The sequence below is a fragment of the Trichoderma ghanense genome, assembly GCF_004382785.1.
Source record: "Trichoderma ghanense strain CCMA-1212 chromosome Unknown scaffold_33, whole genome shotgun sequence".
In the NCBI taxonomy this organism is placed as follows: domain Eukaryota; kingdom Fungi; phylum Ascomycota; class Sordariomycetes; order Hypocreales; family Hypocreaceae; genus Trichoderma; species Trichoderma ghanense.
In genome coordinates this window covers 42,043-56,060 of record NW_027395696.1, presented here as the reverse complement: position 1 = coordinate 56,060, position 14,018 = coordinate 42,043, and the positions used below count along the sequence as shown (strand labels likewise).

At 54.4% G+C, this 14,018-nt stretch overlaps 5 protein-coding genes across 5 annotated transcripts; 1 reads left to right on the top strand and 4 right to left on the bottom strand.

Moving 5' to 3' along the window:
- Window positions 1-507: 507 nt before the first annotated feature.
- Window positions 508-2,244, bottom strand: CCMA1212_010846 (Uncharacterized protein; the record flags this gene model as incomplete). The annotated part of the gene is made up of 1 exon (XM_073707873.1): window positions 508-2,244. One exon carries the CDS (start codon window positions 2,242-2,244, stop codon window positions 508-510), a length of 1,737 nt encoding a protein of 578 aa, XP_073553628.1.
- A 988-nt stretch (window positions 2,245-3,232) lies between these two features.
- CCMA1212_010845 (DNA replication licensing factor mcm3) lies at window positions 3,233-6,009 on the top strand (the record flags this gene model as incomplete). The annotated part of the gene is made up of 3 exons (XM_073707872.1): window positions 3,233-3,305; window positions 3,368-5,912; window positions 5,976-6,009. 3 exons carry the CDS (start codon window positions 3,233-3,235, stop codon window positions 6,007-6,009), a joined length of 2,652 nt encoding a protein of 883 aa, XP_073553625.1.
- Window positions 6,010-6,244: 235 nt separating this feature from the next.
- Window positions 6,245-7,559, bottom strand: CCMA1212_010844 (uncharacterized protein; the record flags this gene model as incomplete). Its single annotated transcript, XM_073707871.1, has 2 exons — window positions 6,245-7,380; window positions 7,469-7,559. The coding sequence occupies 2 exons, from the start codon at window positions 7,557-7,559 to the stop codon at window positions 6,245-6,247; spliced, it is 1,227 nt and encodes a 408-aa protein (XP_073553626.1).
- A 662-nt stretch (window positions 7,560-8,221) lies between these two features.
- CCMA1212_010843 (Carnitine O-acetyltransferase) lies at window positions 8,222-10,392 on the bottom strand (the record flags this gene model as incomplete). The annotated part of the gene is made up of 5 exons (XM_073707870.1): window positions 8,222-8,348; window positions 8,414-10,076; window positions 10,205-10,259; window positions 10,330-10,366; window positions 10,388-10,392. 5 exons carry the CDS (start codon window positions 10,390-10,392, stop codon window positions 8,222-8,224), a joined length of 1,887 nt encoding a protein of 628 aa, XP_073553623.1.
- A 3,040-nt stretch (window positions 10,393-13,432) lies between these two features.
- On the bottom strand, window positions 13,433-13,876 carry CCMA1212_010842 (uncharacterized protein; the record flags this gene model as incomplete). Its single annotated transcript, XM_073707869.1, has 1 exon — window positions 13,433-13,876. One exon carries the CDS (start codon window positions 13,874-13,876, stop codon window positions 13,433-13,435), a length of 444 nt encoding a protein of 147 aa, XP_073553624.1.
- Window positions 13,877-14,018: the final 142 nt, after the last annotated feature.

Here is a 14,018-nt window from a genome sequence, read left to right as displayed (position 1 = left end):
AATTTTAGCTAATATTTAATAAAGTTAATAAACAGACTATATCTTATCTAACTAGCTATATAAATAGTTTTTTTTTATATAGTCTGTTAGGCAGATTTAGCAGAATTATGCCTAATTCCTTAGTAATTATGCTATTTATAAAAAATTACGCTGCCCCTGCTAGTATAGTATATTAATGCCAGGATGCGTATAGGGGTCCTTCTTATTAAGGTATTTTCTACCGCGTTTATGCTGCAAATCCTTACTAATTTAAGTAAGGTGTACCTTTTTATGCAGTCAGGCCAGACGCTAGACAGATTGTCAGGCGAGTTAAATCACAACCCTAGTGGTGTATTACTGGGAGCTGCGAAACCATGAATCCAAAGCATAAATACTTCATATTGAATAGGCCTATATATCAATAGCAGTTGAGATCATGCTAACAAAGCAGCTATAACTACACACAAATGCCGAACACTCCAGAAGCAGATGTAATCAATAATAATGCTGTGTATCAAAATCTATCCTTTATCGCTTCATGCTAGAATCGTCGTTCGAGATATTCCCAAGGAATTGCGACGGCACTTGTGAATCAAACATATCAAGGCGTGGCGTGCCCTCGGCACCTGGCGTAGGTGTCAGCTCTATCAAATCTCCAAAATCCTGTCCGTTCGTGTTCCTCTGCCGTGGCAAACCGCCAATCAACGGGCCCATGGACCGTTTCGACCAGGCGGTTCGGAGCCACGTCTCAACTGCGGCCGCCGCCTTGTCTAGGCCATTGTTCTGATTGCTTGGTGACTCTGTATCAGCACCCTCTTGGAAATTGCCTTCCACGATCTCGGCGGGTTCACGGCCAAAGCCGAACCGTGCCATCTCCGACCCCATTACCGACATGGACGGCAACTTGTCCATGTCAAGGCCAGGGAAGTGCTTCTTGGCCCACGAGTTGAGGTAGTCCTTGTCTGGGCCAGGAGCTCGGATATTTCTGCTCAGAGGGCCAACCCCACCAGCGCGTCGCATCCACGCCGGCCTCGTATCCGGCGCTTCGCTGCTTCCAAGACTGCGGAGAGAGTCTCGTCTTCCCAACAACGGCGGTCGATCGCCCGCCGCGCTCTGTCGCCTGGACATTGGCTGGTCCGTCTGATCCGAGATGGTAGAGGCTTCAAGGCTTTGCCGCGGCGTGGATGAGAAAGAGACGGTCCTACCAGTCTTTTTCCTTCGTGGCGGGAAGTAGCCCATTTTCTGGCGCGCAATACGCCCGATTTCTACCGGCTCAGGCAGTGAATCTATCTTGACCCATCTGACGTGTGACCATGGCATGGTTTCCTTCTCGGCACTCTCATCCTCCTGTGCAGGCCTTTCGCCTGGTAGCTTGAAAAGAGTATCAGGTGTAGTGTGTGGCGTTGTTTCGTGAGGATTTGCCGCGGCATGGTTTTGAGTGCTCAGGGGGGGATCACACGGTCGCCCTCGCACTTCGCAGGCATCGACTGGAATAACGACCCATTTCCGAACTTGGATACTGTCCCTGGACCAGAGGCCATTCGCTTTCCTGAACGCATCCTCCTGGCATTTGTATCGGAGGATTATGCCAGCATACGTATCGCTAGGCTGTATCTTGTGGATGTATACCAGATATTCTTCTGGCTGTGAGTTCTCTGGGGCAATTTCATCCGAGTTTCGACGCTTGTGGTTCCTGTAGTCCAACGCTCGATTGTTTTCCAGGACGCTAGCCCTCTGGGCGGTCTTCAGCGCCGACTCTCGCTGGTCCGATGATCCAGCTGCCACTCGGTTCGCAGCCCTTGGGCTTTGGGAAGCGGGAGAGCTCCCTCGGTTGAAGCCCTTGCTGGCAATGCTGCCAAGGTTTGATGGTATTCGATTCCACAGAGAGGTAGAGGATGCGCCGCCGGCCTGAGCATCTGCTCGCGACCGAGGCATGTCACCTGGGTTCTCTGCTACCGAAAGGAGCGAGGATGCGAAGCCTTGGACCGATGACCAGCTCTGAGTCCAGGAATCTTCCAAAAACTGCCCCAGCCCAAGCGTCCCATCTTTCCCTTTGGGGATCTCACCCCTCTGTGATGCATGCCCGTAGCTTCTCGTTAGGTTCTCGTCGCTGCTACGGCCGCTGCCATAGCTGCCATGATCGGGGTTGCGGCGGTTGCGCGACCGGACGGACGCAGCGCCCGCGGTTCCGGCCAGGGGCGCTGTAGACGATGAGGATTGGGGTTGGTGCGGCGATGACACTCCGGGAGCATTGCGGTCGGCCATGGCGACCACCAGACGATGGAGGGCAGCTCTCGAGTCTGAGAGTCTGGCAATGCCTTCTCACCAGTTCGGGGGCGGCAGTGGCGAGGCTCCGTGGCGGGTTCGTGGCCTGTAACGCCGTCAAGGCCGTGTCATGGGTCTGCGGAGCCCGGGGATTCAGCAGTAATTAAACCCCAAGGCCCTCGCGAAGATCGATATCTCGGAGCCGTCTGGCCTCTCTTCCGTCATGTGGAATAGGGGAAAAGAGCGTCGCTGGGCTGATGCGCCGGGTATACATTGGATGTCTTGAACTTCTCTGCAGAGCAACGGCAGTGGTAAGACGGCCCTGGCGGTCCCTTGGGTGTCGCAGCTCGTGGCCACGCACTTCGTTATGCTTGGTGCTAAGATGGAGTTGGTCTGGCACGGGCGCCCCCCACCAACTGAATCCCTTGAGACGAACATGGTTCCGGTAAGGTACATGTACATTGCACGGGCACCTTTTCGGGCGAGTCTTAGGTACTTGGCACATGCATGCCACGCCTGGTACAAATCAAAGTTGGACATTCAATGGTTGAGGCGTACTTTCACGCTATCTGTATGTAGACCATTCATTGCCTTGGACTTGATTAGAATGGAGAACCGTTTCAATTTTTTAATTTCCTTTTCATTGACTTGGTGAATGCTTGCAGTATACAAGCCGAGCTTCGATTCCAACGCCCATCGTGCAAGTTGCCAGAGTTGGCACCCAAATGCCTACAGTGTCGTCACCAACGTCAAACGGTAGTGTGTTCCTCCACTGAGAGGCGTATGACAGTGCGCGTTCAGAGGCAGCCGCACATGCTGCAGACGCGAGCGGGTACGACTCTACCCACCTTTTGACCATGTCTGCCGCTAGTCCAAGCAGGGCAAATCAATTAAGAGATCCCGCCTCGACGCGGTCCAGCTCTGGAAGACGCATCCTTTTCGCGATTTGCCTGCTGCTTGCTTGTGAATCCAGCACAAACTGCCCGCCATGGATTCGTTTATGCTCCAGGATGACGGCGTGCGTGATCGCATTCGCCAGGCTGAGGAGTTTTTGGTTCCCAGTATGAGATTCACACTATCTGCTCATCTCGGGGTTCTGCCCTGGCTAACCTTCTCTGTCTAGATGATCCTCATGCCCGAAGCTATCGATCGGACATCATTCTGATGCTGCGCAAAAACCAGCGTCGCCTCACCGTCAACATCGACCACGTCCGAGATCACAATGCCGAGTTTGCACAGGAGATTCTCCAGAAGCCTTTCGACTATACCCTCGCCTTCAACCATGCCCTCAAAGAGATCGTGCAGACGCTGCCCCAAGCCAGGCCTGACCAGACGGCGAGGGACACCGTTTACTACTGCGCGTGGGCCGGCAACTTTGGCCTCAATGCCTGCAATCCCCGCACGCTGTCCTCGCAGCACTTGAACAACATGGTCTCCGTTGAGGGCATCGTGACCAGATGCTCCCTGATCAGGCCCAAGGTAGTGCGCAGCGTTCACTACAATGAAGCCAAGGACAAGTTCCATTTCCGAGAGTACCAGGATCAGACCATGACCAATGGAGTAACGACTTCTAGCGTCTACCCGCAGGAAGATGACGAGGGAAACCCTCTAACAACAGAGTATGGGTTCTGTACATACCGAGACCATCAGACGATCTCGATCCAAGAGATGCCTGAACGGGCGCCCGCTGGTCAGCTTCCTCGAGGCGTGGATGTCATCTTGGACGATGATCTGGTCGACCAAGTGAAGCCTGGCGACAGGATCCAGCTCGTGGGAATCTTCCGAACCCTGGGCAACAGGAACGCCAACCACAACAGCGCACTATTCAAGACCGTCGTTCTGGCCAACAATGTCGTCCTGCTGTCTTCCAAATCCAATGGCGGAGTGGCTACCGCCTCCATTACCGACACGGACATCCGAAACATCAACAAGGTAGCCAAGAAGAAGGACCTTCTTGGCCTTCTGTCTCAGTCACTTGCTCCTAGCATCTACGGCCACGACTATATCAAAAAGGCCATTCTGCTTATGCTTCTGGGAGGTGTGGAGAAGAACCTCGAGAACGGCACTCACCTAAGAGGAGACATCAACATCTTGATGGTTGGTGATCCTTCCACAGCCAAGTCCCAGCTCTTGCGGTTCGTGCTCAACACAGCGCCCCTGGCCATCGCCACAACAGGACGCGGTTCCTCCGGTGTCGGTTTGACAGCTGCGGTGACTACGGACAAGGAAACAGGGGAGCGGAAACTGGAGGCTGGCGCCATGGTCATGGCTGATCGAGGAGTTGTCTGCATCGATGAGTTCGACAAGATGTCAGACGTTGACCGTGTGGCCATACACGAAGTCATGGAACAGCAGACAGTCACCATTGCCAAGGCTGGAATCCACACGTCATTGAATGCTCGATGCTCTGTTATTGCAGCTGCCAATCCCATCTTTGGGCAGTACGATCCCCACAAGGACCCTCACAGGAATATCGCCCTTCCGGATTCCCTGTTGTCTCGATTCGATTTGCTCTTCGTTGTTACCGATGACATCGAGGACGCCAGGGATAGGCAGGTGTCCGAACATGTGCTGCGCATGCACAGGTATCGCCAGGCAGGCACTGAAGAGGGCGCGCCCGTTCGAGAGCAAACCTCCCAATCGCTCGGGGTGTCCGCAAACACGCAGACCGGCTCTCAGCGCCCCACGGAGGTTTACGAAAAGTACGACGCAATGCTGCATGCAGGTGTCACCCGAACATCAGGCCGAGGGGCCAGCAAGAAGACGGAGATCCTCAGCATAGCATTCATGAAGAAGTACATCCAATATGCCAAGCGTATCAAGCCCGTCCTTACCCAAGAAGCCTCCGACCGCATTGCCGACATCTATGTCGGTCTGCGAAATGACGAGATTGAGGGAAACCAAAGGCGGACGAGCCCGCTCACAGTCCGTACTCTCGAGACTATCATTCGACTGGCTACTGCTCATGCAAAGTCACGATTGTCTTCTCGGGTAGAAGAGCGAGACGCCATTGCTGCCGAGGGTATCTTGCGGTTCGCTCTCTTCAAGGAAATCGTGGAGGACAGCTCACGGAGAAAGCGCAGGCGCACACAAGCCGCCGGGCTGGCCTCGTCTAGCGATGAGAGCGGCGAAGATGATAGCGACGATGAAGGCGACGAGGGGAGCCAGCAGACTAGCCAGCCCAATGGCAGCAGCTCCCGGCAATCAACTTCACGCATGCAGACCAGGAGTTCACGGCTTAACGGAGCGAACGGGTCTACAAGCCAGACCTCAAACCGGCAAATTCGGGCAATGGAAGCCGATATGGCGCTGGACAGCAGCTCTCATCCATCTCACGGCATGGTGGACACGCAGAGCTCCTTTGCATCGACGCTGCCCGCGTCGCAGGTCTTGTCTCAAACCCCTGGAGAGGTCGAGGACGAGGGCCTGGCGAACGCAGCCAGCAATCTGGAGATTGAGGATGCGGCTCTCACCCCTGAGCGACTGGCAGCTTTCAGGACGAACCTCGGTCAGCTTCTCAACACCAGCGTGTTTGAGGACGATTCGGCGCCTCTTGACGCGGTGATCCAGGCCGTCAACGAGAGGATCGGTGGCCGCGAAGGAGGAGCTTTCAGCAGACCGGAAGCTGTCCAGGCGCTGAAGAAGTTGGAGGAGGCAAATCACATCATGTGAGTTTACGTCGCATATTTTCTCGTGACAATGATCTTTGGCTAACCCAAAAACTGCAATAGGTTTGGCGACGGCGATGTCATCTACAAGATTTAGCATCTAGAACGATTGAAGGCATTTGCTGGTGTTTGGGGGCGGTATCAGGGGGGCCGTGGAATCTAGAACATTATACCTTACTACGAAGGCTCCTTATGTGAAACGATAACGTCGAGGATACTGGGTGCTACAAGGACACTACAAGGTGAACCCTCGGGGTAAATGACTTATGAGCCACACAAAGTTGATGGGAATTAGAATAAAATTACAACGACGACATCTATGCCATATAATTTCAAAGTCTCGCCTCAAACTCATGCAGCCGGTCTAGCACAACGCTTCCATTCCAAGTCTCCGTTCTATCTTCTTGTCGTTCCAATGTCGGCATGCCCACCTGTTGTACGGCAAAGCTCGCCGCGACGGTTCCCCAAACGGCGGCTTCCTCGTAGCTCTTACCCCGAGCCAAAGCCACAGCCAGCCCTCCGAGAAACGTGTTGCCACCGCCCGTAGGGTCGACGACCTCTTTGCTGTCCTTGAAATAGGCCGGGATCCATCGTTCGACGCCGGGGTCGACCTCGATCTCGTCGCGCACGACCAGCCCATCTTCGTCGCGGATGAGATCGGCCAGCAGAGCCGTCATGTCGATGTCGGGTCGCAGTCCGCCTCTCGTATAGTTCTTCTTCCGAGTCGACCTGGAGCCCCCGCCAGGACGACGTTTCCTGCCGCCATTCTTGACGACGTAGCAGCCCTTGTGAGCAGCCCGCACGACGATGGCAAAGGACTGAAGGGGCATGCTGTCCAGAAGCTGCTCGCAAGCACGCTCAATGGCTCTCGTAGAAATGTCTCCGGTCACCGGGTCCAGGCCATCGTCGCCCATGAAGCCGGCAAGCTCGCTGTGGTTCGGGCTGCAGACGTCCACCAGGGGCAGCGTGTTGGTGAGGTTGAGCAGCTCGTCGGGGGTGCACAGGTCGGGCACGGGCTCCCACACGAAGACGGGCTTGGTATATGTCTCGGGCGGGGACGCCTCCTTGCGGCGCGCAATGATGCTCGTCACCAGTTCCTGGCAGCGGGACGGGGAGCAGACGAGGTGGAAAGACTTGGACTGCAGCAGGTTGGGCGGCAGATCGTCCGTCGTGATGCGCTTCTTGGGCGTCAGGTACTTGAAGTCGCGCTTGTCGCCCGCGCCGCCGTAGCCGTTCCATCCCCGCGTCGTCAGCCGGTCCGCATCGCGGCGCATCACGGCGCCGGTGCCCCAGCTGTCGATGAGCGCCGTGACCGAGGGCGGGAAGTCGGAGCCCTGGTCGACTATCCACCCCACCGTCGACGAGAGCGGCGGGGGCGAGAAGAGGCGGGCGCCTAGAGCGGCGTAGGAGCCGGCGCCGCCGAGGACGTTGCTGCGCGAGGGCGTTGGAGGAGCGAAATCGATATCATCTTGACGACGCAAAGCGCGTTTGGACACGGTCGGTCAGCCCCAATGGCTGTTAGGAGGCTAACAGGGCCGGTAGCGGGGACGCCTCACCGAGTATGAGCATGCCAAAGGTCACAAAGTCAATGTCGGCATGATGCTCCAGTTCCTGCTCGGACTCCTCCGCATCTTTGCGAGAGCCCATGGCCGGCTTTGGTGAGGAGGTTTGAAGGAGTGCAAGATGGGAATTTCTGGCTCGGCGACGTGCGAGAGATCACGGCAAGAGGTGATCTGAGGTGCCTGCAGGCACGGAGCTTATCGCGGTACATTGGTGCCAGGTATGGGGTACTGGACAGGCTAACACGAGCCGAGTACCAAGGCAGTGAATCGTGGCAGGAATTACCGGGGAGTACCTTGATGGCGTCGAATTCCTGCGTCGTTGATACGTGCTGGCTAAATTGGCCCGGGTACCTTATCTCCTCTATCTGATAAGCTCATGAGCCATGATGACACTACAAATGTTTCATGGCAGAGCTTCAAACGGATTGTTGTCAATGCCATAACTGGAGATACCTCGTGTCGTCGGCAGCTGGGGCACAAAATTGACTGTAGCTGTTGCCATGAATCTATCACCGGGCCTCAATTGCCCACAGACGCCGCCAGAGTGTTCAGCGAATATTGCAGGCATACAAAGAACGTGGCAGATCATGTATGTATAAAGTATCTCTAATCTACGATCCATGACCAGGTAAGCAGAAAAGTATAGGCTTTATTCAAAGGGGGCGCATTGAAGAAAGAGTCTATGAGAAGCGCCACTGGTATATGATGTATGTAGTATAGCAGTATACAAACCAAACATTTCTTTGATTACAGCTTGGCCTTGGGCGGCTCCAATGTAGGAGTCAGCAGATCTCGCATCTCACCCGCTGCTTCATTGAGGTAGTAGCTCATTCGGTCACTTCCGAGTCCCTTGGATACGACGTTGAAGTTGATGCTGCAATAATCATTAGCCGGTTGCTCTGGCGAGGGGCCATGCTGAATGTCAGTACTCTTGCTTACCTGTTCTCGTTGATCATGTAGGCAATGCCAAAGCCGTCATCAATGACCTGACTCCAGCCGTAGCCGTTGAAGAACTCTGAGCTGAGCTGCGAGGTCGACAGATACCACGACGAAGAGTAGGTGTACGCGGGGTCCTTGTAGATGGCCGGAAGTTCCTGGCCGGGCTCGAGGAGCTTCTTGAGGCCAAAGAGGTGCCTATCCACGCCCTTGCCGTCGGACGCGGCCGTGATGTACTCAATGTGAGCCGCAATCGCCTTCCGGAAGAGGTCAATCTTTGTCTTGTCGTCAATCGACGGGTCTGCCATAGACTTGCACCAGGCGACCGATTCGTCAGAAACGCTGCGGCACGTCTCGGTGCGACCCTGCTGGAAGCGTCGAGTGGCGGCCGATTCATATGTCGGGCGGTTCTTGCCGTACATCTTGGCGTAGGCAAGCTGGATAATCATCTGCACATATGCATCTGGCGAGCACTTGAACTTCTTGATGAGGCCCTTGCCGTAGCCCTGGTACGCTTGGACAGCTAGCTGATGCTTCCCAATGACGCTGTTGAAGTCGGCGACCGCGCGATCGATCTCGCTCTGGATCTTGGGCGTAATGTCAAACTTGATGGGCTGAGGGTCGGGCAGGTTCGATCGGATGCTGGGATCAGAGAAGTCGATCTTGTTTCCAAAGATGAGGTCGTTGATGTAATCGTTCAGACGGTGTGTAGGCGTGCCGTCCATCATGGAGTGCTCGCCCATGAAGCCCGACGTGCCGTTGTCGTTGATGATGAACTGGAGAGGCTTGTCATACCAGCGGTTGGCACCATCGCCGTGCCAGTATTGATGGGCACGCTCCTCCAGGGTGACGGGAGACGCATCGTCGAGACAGACGACGAACGAGGCAGACTCGATGACTTCCAGAGCCTCCTTGTTCTTCGGGCTGGCCGAAACCAGCAGCTCACGCGCATCCGCCCAAATGTCGCGGTTCTCCGAGGTCAGGGCTCCCACGGGAGACACTCGCTCGGCAACCTGGTAGATGCGGTTGAACTGCTGCTCGAGCTCTGACGTGTTCAGCTGCTTGCCGGCAACCTCGTGGGGCACTTTGAAGAACTGGTTCTTGCGGATGGCAACAAAGTGCTTGTTTTCGGCAGGGGAAAACTTGACGGGGTAGTCCGCGGGACGGGCTGCAACGCGGCTCGCGTTGAACATCCACTTGTAGCTATCCATGCAGATGGGCAGTCCTTTCATGTATTCCGGCTCGAGGGTGCCGCTGTCGACGAGCTTCTTGAACTCGAGAACGCTGCTGGTGATGGCCGCAGCTCGCTTAGCCGGGTTGCGTCGCTTAGGATCGTCCCTGTGCGAGTAGAAGTAGCTGACGTATGGCACCACCGGATCGCGGTAACTCAGGTATGCGGCATCATTCCACCAATCATACATCCAGTTTTTGATCTTGGGGTCCTTGCTCCTCTCGATGAGCTTCTGCTGAAGCTTGCTGCCGACTCCGCCTGGCTTGATGAACTCGGAGACGGCCGCTTTACTATGCTCGAGCTCGCTGGCAGAGATGATGGGGTGTAGGCTCTTGAGGTATCGCTTGGCGGTCTCTTCGAGTGTCGGGACTGGAAGGCGGGGGAGCGAGTCTTGAAATCTGAGCATCGGGCCCTTGGACTTGTCCTCGACATAGCCTGATGCAGAAGAATAGCGGCATTAGCAGGGGTAATGTCTGAGGGGAACAGCAGAGAGCCAAGCTGCTGGGACGACGGAGCAACTGAAGAGAAGCATCATGTGGCCCCTGTTGGAATCACAAACTTACCAGGAGGCAGCGAGCTGCTGTTTCGTTTAGGTGGCGCCATTGCGATGCGATGGGTCTGCCGTCAGCGGGCGTGTAAGTCAGCAGCAAGTCCAAGGGACGACGAGACAGAGCAAAGAGGATCGTACAGAAGAGAGCGCAACCCGTCGAAAGGTGTTTGTCGGTCTTTGGGAGCGAATTGCTGACAACATGGCAGGATAGAGGGAGGCAAAGGGGATTGGCCGAGTCGAGGCTTCGGAGTTGTTTATATCGGCTGCTGGAGATCCGCTCAGATACCGCGGCTCATGGGAACGGGGACTTGGTGCGGGAGACGACTCGATGCTACCGCATTCGCGCGCGGACAGGGCTAACAACAACAGTGGTGAATAAGAGAGTCGGGGTTGATCTGGCCCAGCTTGCGTAGACAGAAACAAAACAGCCTTCTTCGCCAGTCAAGTAACGGGGGAGCGTCGAGGACATAAATCAAATGGGACCGCCCAGAAACCAGAGAGAAAGCAATGCGGCTTCACAGGTGCGAACAGACTGTCCGTCTGGAGCGACGTGCACCGCGGCACATGCCAAATGCGAGAAACAGTGGCTGGCTGGCCGACGCTTACCGCTATCGGAACTTCGGCTCCACTGGACCCCGGATGTAACGAGCCGAGGTTGTTTTTCTTCCCCTGCTGTGTTGACTACCGACCCAAGCGACCACATGAGGGGGAGGCACGGGTGGGTGCTATCGATAAACGCTACGGGGCAAGGGATTGATGGCCCAATGCTAGCTGCCGCCCTAGGAGCAACGGAAACCCCGCACGCCCTTTAGTGCCCATACTAGGGGAGCCTCCAAAGCCACCGCGATTCCCGTCCCAGTACAGCCAGGACGGGGGGTTCGTTGGTTTGCAAAAGGGTCGTTGATTCGCACAATAATCCAGTACATGCGAACATAGTGCATCCGCTGTAGAAAAGCACGTACCGACATTTCTGAAGAAAGCGGCATTATTGGTCTAGAGAGAGGTACCTTGTCTCGCATAATGATTTGTGTTGGTTCATGTATCTTTTTCCTTCGCGAATCAACGACCCTTTTGCAAATCAACGACCTCCCCGACCCAGCTCCACCAAGGTAATAGGTCCCGGAATGCGGTCGTTTTTTGAGACCTCGCAAAGGGGGTTGTAGAAACCACCGCCCATCACATACGATCTATAGTGGCAGACCGGCGGTGCTTTTTGCAACCCGCATGCCCCCTAGTAGGTAGTATGCACTGGGTATCAACAGAAGGCGGTGCGACCCGATTCTTGGGTCAATATCAGGGGGCTGTCGTCATCACGAGCCACTGTGCAGGTGAAGGAAATAGTACTGCTGGGTAATAAGAAACGCCAAGTGCCACTGCTTACCACTCGCGGTGATGATGATGTATTTCTGGATGTCTGGATCTGTTTGTCAACTTGCCTACATTCAAGAGTCTACCTAAAGACCACGCCAGTAGCACACACAAGTGCTGCAAGTACGTACAAACCCGGGGTCTCAGACGTAGATCCCTTGCCTGTGGGTTATCAAGAAGCTGGGCTTCTGCCCAAAGGACCCCCAAAGCACCTTGTTTGTCAACCACCCTCGACCACTACACTATCTACAGTTCAATAAAAGTCCATGTCGAACAACAAAGCAACTGAGAATTAGTGGAATAGTGTTTGGCACCTTGAGATCCAAGGGCTGGGTATACCCATTTTCCGTCCGTTCGATCAGAATATTTTGCCATCAGAGATTCAGACTCACAGAATGGGAGTGGTATTGATGCGGCGTGCTATGGCGCAGGTAGCTGTCACAGCTGCGGCAGTTGTCATTTGACTGCTGTTGAAGGCACTGCGCCTCGTTCGAAGTGCGATACATACCTACCTACCCACCTAAGGCATCGGTGTATACCTTACTTGGCACACATTTCTTATGGCGTTCCTCAAATGGATGCTTGATCTCTGCCTCAAAGAGGTTCGTAAGGAGCAAAGAGGCACTGTTGATGGGGTATACAGTAGCGCTCAAGAGCTCAATAATGGGAAGACGAGTGCAAGACATGGCGGCGATATACCCTCTAATGGCCCAAGAGCTGGCATTGCGAGCATGGGCACGATGACTTGACCGTATTTTCAATGTCGATCGACCTTGAACTCCGAAAGCCGTCAGTATGAATGGCAGCAGGATCTACTCTTAGGCTCACCCAGGCTAAGAGGTTGTAAGCCAGCCGTCATAGTCTTGGATGAGACAGATGCTTTAAACCTTGGAATCTTGAATAGGAGAGGGCCATGATGTGATGGACTCGTATGGTAGGTAGGTAACTGTACAACCTGGATATGAAAGACCTTCGACGCTATGTTATCAGGATATTCCGCTTATCCTACGATGAACACAGAGTGCTGCTGCTAGGGAGAACACGGCCTGATGTATGAAAACAGTTGTAAGAGATGACCTACGCGCAGATCCACTGACACTTTGATTGTCGTCATTGTCAAAGCAGATGCTCTTTTCACCAGTTGTATCACCTTCGCTACCGCCCTAGGTTTCTGGGAAGTGCGAGAATCTGGATTCCTGGTGCCTGTAGCTAGAGTGAGATCACTAGTGAGTGTAATGGATGCAGGTGCACAAATTGGATGCAATTTTAATTTTGATCTGTACCTCTCTGCTTACCCGAGATACATATGGTGCGGAAAGGAGCCCCAAAAACAAGGAGCGTGCTTCGTAGGAACAGAGGCAAAATAAGCACCACCGATATCCGCCCATCTACCGCTGCTCCTATTTTCAGGTGCCGGACACGATAGGGATCAAGAAGTTGATGCAGGAGCGAGAAGTGAAAGGCAGGCGGAAGAGCTTAAGGCTGCGGTGATCCTCTTCTACTCAAGAAATGGAGTGAGTGACGCCCCTGATAAAGAGTGAATTTGATACGACTTACCGATCGTCAATGAGTAGCTACCTCCAACACAACCTGATTTCCCAATTCGCGATACCGGAAGTCTTCCTTACATCCGAGGACGCCATCCTTGGCTTCACATTCATAACTGAGATGCTCGATGTGAGGGCCGTGCCAGTAAGAAGGCTGTGGAGGTATACTGGTAATGGCGTCGACATTTTCGCACGGTGGAGGGCCTGGGTAATGATTCCCTCAGGCCAAGGGGGTTTGAAACGGAGTAGCCAGTTCGGAGATATGGTCGCCAACAGAAGCTGATGTGAATGGAAGCTACTTTTGTGTCGCTGGGCAGCTGGTCTCGTCACAAGATCATGATCAAACTCCCAACGCGCCAGGCAAACTTCCACTTGCCGTGGTCGATCATGAACTGAACCGCTCCAGAATTGACCCAAGCTGCAGCCAGCCAAACGCGAGCAAGCATGATGCAGAACTGCATGGAGGGGCTGGCCCTTGTGGTCAAAGGACAGAGCATTCTTCCGAGGGTTCCTCCGCTCCGTGGAGGTCGGTCCCAATACTGGAAGTAGGGTATGCACATGATCATGATCAGAGCATTGCTGTATGCTAGGGTCTTGTCGAAGTCGGGAACGATGTCGGCCGGAGGAAACATGCGAAAACTCGTCTGCGCGTTGAGACCGAGCATCCAGAAGATCAGGGCCTCGGCCCAGAAACCAGGCATGGCGACATAGCTCAGGGCGTTGAAGACGTGCCTTAGAAAGGCGTCGATGTGATCTATTGTAGCTAGCATGCTGCCGAGCTTCCCTGGAAGGTAGCGAGTGATGATGATGATGATGATGATGTCTCCGCGAACAGCAAACGGCCTGTGCTATATTGTACATGAGATTGAGATACGGTAGAATTATTGGGATGGGTGCGATGCTTGCCTTTTA